At 42.3% G+C, this 5,254-nt stretch overlaps 1 protein-coding gene across 1 annotated transcript; it reads right to left on the reverse strand.

Annotated features, from left to right (window-relative positions):
• Positions 1–2: 2 nt before the first annotated feature.
• Positions 3–1,779, reverse strand: LOC103914562 (RNA-directed DNA polymerase from mobile element jockey-like; the record flags this gene model as incomplete). The annotated part of the gene is given in 2 exon segments (XM_009321229.1): positions 3–809; positions 811–1,779. Coding segments are annotated over 2 exon segments (1,776 nt in total), but the record flags the coding sequence as incomplete, so codon positions are not given.
• Between the last annotated feature and the right edge of the window lie 3,475 nt (positions 1,780–5,254).

The following is a 5,254-nucleotide window of genomic DNA, read 5'->3' on the forward strand; positions in this document are numbered from 1 at the left end:
ATGAAGATATTAAACAGCGTTGGGCCCAATATTGATCCCTGGGGGACCCCACTTGTGACAGGTTGCCAGTTTGAAAAGGAGCTATTTACCACCACCCTCCGGGTGTGGCCTGTTGGCCAGTTCCCCACCCACTGCACGGACCACTTATCTAGACTGTAATGCACCAGTTTCTCCAGGAGGAGGCTGTGGGAAAACGTATCGAAAGCCTTGGAGAAATCCAGGTAGACGATGTCCACCGCTCGTCCCACATCAACCGAGCAGGTTACTTTGTTGTAGAAGGTGATCAGGTCTGTCAAGCATGATTTGCCCTTGGTGAATCTGTGCTGGCTTTTCCCAATCACATGCTTCATTTGACTTGTGACAGCCCCCAGAAGGATTTGTTCCATAACGTTCCAAGGGACTGAAGTAAGACTGATGGGCCTATAATTACCTGGATCCTCCTTTAAGCCCTTCTTGTAGGTAGGGATGACATTAGCTTTCTTCCAGTCTTCTGGGATGTCCCCCGATCTCCACAACTTCTCAAAGATTATGGAGAGCAGCCTCACAACATCAGCCAGCTCTCTTAACACCCTTGGGTGGATATTGTCAGGGCCCATCGATTTGTAGGGGTCAAGTTCCTGTAATAGTTCACATACCAACTCTTCCTTCACTGATGGTGGGTCTGTGTTTGCATCAACCTGGATTTTTGTTCCCAAGGCCTGGGGCCCAACAGTGCTGGTAAAGACAGAGGTGAAGAAAGTGTTAAGAACCTCTGCTTTTTCAGCGTTGTTGGTGACTAATTCACCTCTCCTGTTTAACAGTGGGCCAATAATTTTCCTTCTGTTTCTGCTTGTTGTTTACATACCTGAATAACCCTTTCTTGTAGTTTTTGACATCTCTGGCCAATTTCAATTTGAGCTGAGCTTTTGCTTTTCTAACTGCATCTCTGCATGCCCTGGCAATGCCCTTGTAGTTCTCAACAGGTATTCGTCTGCTTTTCCATCTCTGGTACGCTTCTCCTTTGGTTTTGAGCAGACTCAGAAGCTCACAGTTAAGCCAAGGGGATCTCTTACTCTGCCTACTTCCCTTACCTTTAAAGGGGAGGAGCTGTTTTTGTGCTTCCAGGAGAGCATTCTTGAAAAACTCCCAGCGCTCGCTAGCTCCTTTATCCTCCATGGAAGCTTCCCATGAAATCCCTCTGAATTGAGCTCTGAGTGAGCTGAAGTTTGTTCTTCTAAAATCTAAAACCTTTGTCTTAGTACTAACCTTCAGTGTGCTCAGCAGGAGCACTGGGAAGGTTAGGGAAAACTCCACAGTATTGTGATCACTGCAGCCAAGGCTATCACTAACCGAGATATTACAAAGCAGGTTTTCTTGGTTTGTGAATAGCAAGTCCAGCAGTCCCTCAGTCCTGGTTGGCACATCTGTATGAGGAAAGAGTCTTCTACGCATTCCAGGAACTTGATGGATGACGTGAGCTGCTGTATTGTTCTTCCAACAAATGTCTGGGTAGTTGAAGTCACCCATAAGAACCAGGTTTTCTTGACCCAAAGCTTGCTTAAGTGACCCAAATATTGCTTCTTTGGCCTTATCATCTTGGTTTGGAGGTCGGTAGCAGATGCCTACTGTAAGATCCCCCTTGGAGACAACCTCTCTGTTATTGACCCAGAGGCATTCGATAAGGCTTCCACAATCACCGTGGTTGACTTCTATACATTCAAGGTTCTCCTTAACATAGAGCATGATGACTCTGCCTCTTCTTCCCTGCCTGTCTTTACGAAACAGCCTATAGCCATCCATCGTGATCCTCCAGTCATGTTTCAGTTATTCCTATGATATCATAAGTTTCTGACTGGGCGTGGATCTCCAGTTCCTCCTGGAACTTCTCTGTGCTCCCAGGAGATCACAGGTGACATTCCCACCATCCATCAGGCTCCAGTTCATGTTGCAGGGGAAGCTGGAGCTGCAAGGCATAAGCAAATGAAAACAAGTGCGTTTTTATAGTATGTCTTTTAAAGACAAGGAATGCAATTGAGGTTTGTGAAACTGTGTGAAATCATGGAGGAAAATAATATCAAGTCTGAGGGCTTTTGGAGAGTCTTCAGAACAGTGGGGCCAGTGAGGCATCAGATAACTCGAGATTATGAAACACAGAGCTATTGCTTTTAGACCACTGGGCCTAATTTTGCTTAGTCTAGAAAGCCACATGGAGAAGGGAAATTAAGTTTTCTGAGGGATTTCAAGATGTGAAAAATTTGGTTTAGCCTGTGTTAGAGTTTAAATGCAGACATTATGAAATCTTCTGATGATGGGAAATCTGCTAGGGAAATCATTGCAGGTTGACTGGAACACTTTGTTTGGTTTGTTTACTCCGTTTTCCTTGACATGAATCTTTGGCTAGCAGAGCTATAAGGGTAGTGTGAATGCAAGTATACTAATATTTTTCCACAGATGGAATTGTGACTTGAAAACTACTAAAAAGGTATATCTGAAAGGTATGTTTTTCTTCTTCTAGCAAAGCCTTTATCAAATACCAGATATAATTCTAGGGCTGACTGAACTGTATTGATTGTCATCTGGCGGCAGTCTCAGCATTTGAGAAGGGCATGGGGCTCCTGATGTATGGAAAGAGCCCTTGAGAAGGAAATGGTTCATGATACAAACTCAATGGACCAGGCTGTCATTCAGAAAGTATGGCTGAGAGATGGCTCAGGAAGGTGCTCCTTGCTTACTTTCAGCAAGAAGCCATTGCTGCGTTTCTGAGAGCTGTTTCCATGCAGTGTCTGTAAACTGCCTGAGGAGAGTCCAAAACTGTTGCTTTCATCACCCATTCCCCCTCTTGGATACCTTAGCAAGCACCCAAGAGGTGGTAGCTTTCTTGACCACTTCTTCGTGGCAGTGGATTTTGTGAGCACTTTGAATGCACTTAAGAATAGAGTCAGCCAGGTTAACTTTACCTGTGCTCACTGCTCACCACATATGTGCATGCAGCATCTCTTGGGGCTCAGTGGGATGCAGAAACCCTTCACTTCTCAGCTGTGAGGCACCCAGCCCTAAGGACGTGGCTAGACCTGCCGTGCACCACCTATGTGTGCGTGCAGGATTTGCACGTCCTCGTGCATGGTTGGGTGTTTGACTGCAAAACCATCCACACGAACCCAGAGATCTTGGTAGTCCACCAGGAAGAGGACACACCTGAAGCTGGGTCCCTCCAGTCCCATCCAGCAGCACTTCTCTGCTTGTTCACAGACGACAGGGGAATGGCATTTAACTGAGGGACAGTGGCTTTGCTAAAAGCCACTTTTGGAGTTGTATTGAGAGTGAAATCATTTATCAGCATATGTTGAATTTGGCAAGTAGCTTTAGATAGAAAGAAAACGTGCAGGGAGAATGGTATAGTTAAAAAAAACCAAACCAACCAACCAAAACTACAGGCATTTCACTCAATTTTTTAACACAAATTTTTCCATGAAAAATTTCTGCCTCTTCTTTTCTCTGGACAAAATACAACCAAAAATTTCTGTTTCAGTTCAATTCAATCTGGTTATGTTCACTTTAAAAAAAATTTCAGTTCAGTGTAAGTCTTTCTTTCACCCCTCTACAATTTTAAGCAGTACTGAAGGGAAACATGTCTCCAGGTTTTTAGTATTAAATATCCTCACAGTTTTAAGGAATGTAGTAATCATTACACAAAGATATCCAGTTATCACACTACAAAAACTAATTCTGTGTGCTTATTTGAGCCAAATTATTCTGCTATAATTAACATGATGTAGACTATCACGTATAGATCTGAGAAATATTTACCACAAAGCCTTTAATATTTGACACTGATGGCATTGCACCATTCCAGTGGGCTTTCACTTTTGACCCCTGCGTCCTTCAGATGCTGCAAATCAGTGCTGTCTCAAGAATTTTTATGTGACTTCCTGACATCACATGGGTTTTATTACATTGTCAAGTAAAAGGAGGATTCTTGCTGCTTCTCAGTGAATAGTGTTGAGCTGTATTACTGCACTCACTGATAACAACAAATTGGTAATTTACTGGGAATGAAGTGTCGCTACTATAAAAAAAAGAAGTAAATTATAAAAATTAGATTGTTCTGTCAAGAAATTCAGAGATTGAAGTGCCTATTTGAATATATATAGGCAGACCTAATGGATGCAAGGCTATAAATGCAGAGGAGAGGGAATGATTGCAACAGTAGATTTGTGTAGTTATCAATCTATAAAAATCAAACAGCCATGACATTTTTAAAGGAAAATCAGGATATCATTAACAGCAGAGTAAGATTTCAGACAAGATAAACAGAAGATAAACTGCGATATTTAACAGCTAAAAGGAGGATGCTTACGTTCAAAACGTCAGGTCCCTCCGAAGTTGCTTGGACAGATCTACACCTTTTAAAAGCATCTCTCTCTGTCTGTCAGAGGGGCCATCCCAAGTTCTTACAGATAAAGTCCATCATCTTCTTTACACAGCAAACTTCATCGCTGGGTTTATCACCAGCAGCAGCTGCCAGGATGGAGTTCAGGCCGCTCTTCTTCACTCCCTTGAGTTTCTTACTGGCATGACTCAGCTTGATCCATTTTTATTACTACTTCCTGCAATTCTGAGGAACACAAGCAAAGACATCTATTTCAAACAGCGTTAAAAAATCCTTATTTTTGATATTTTTGTTCATGCATGGCTTTAGCAGAATTATGAGCAGAATTTAGCAGCATGATTTCGTGAACAAAAATTGCAAGAGTAAAAACCAGTAGAAGTTGAAAGCACAATGAAGATCCTGTGTGAAATCAGAAAACTCTCCTGGATGATCTGTAAAAGGATGTTTTGAAAAGCATCTATTTCTAAATGTCAGCTTTGTGAAAGAGACAGGGCAGAATGAAAAGGAGCCTCCTCCAGCCTTGAGGAGACCGGACACCTGACTTTCAAAACATGTAATCAGTCACATTTAATAAAAGGTAACTGGTAGACGTGTATATTTTTGTATCAACTAACAAAAGACAAAGTTTTAATGTATGTAAGACTGAAGGAAAAAAGGCCATTACATCCTAAGTCATGAGGAAAATGAGTAGAAGAAACCCCTCTGGCAGTCAATGATACTTTTCCATCACAAGCAACTCCATTGATAACAAATTACAAGTTTTCAATGCCCACACCAAAAAGAAATGTGTGCCACAAAAGCCCATGGATCATGTAATTGTACTGGAGTGCAAGCAAGAGTATATTGGGGCACCTATTGGCTTTTCAGTATCATTTGGAGGAAATA

This window comes from Pygoscelis adeliae, unplaced genomic scaffold (genome assembly GCF_000699105.1).
Source record: "Pygoscelis adeliae isolate BGI_AS28 unplaced genomic scaffold, ASM69910v1 Scaffold280, whole genome shotgun sequence".
Classification (NCBI taxonomy): domain Eukaryota; kingdom Metazoa; phylum Chordata; class Aves; order Sphenisciformes; family Spheniscidae; genus Pygoscelis; species Pygoscelis adeliae.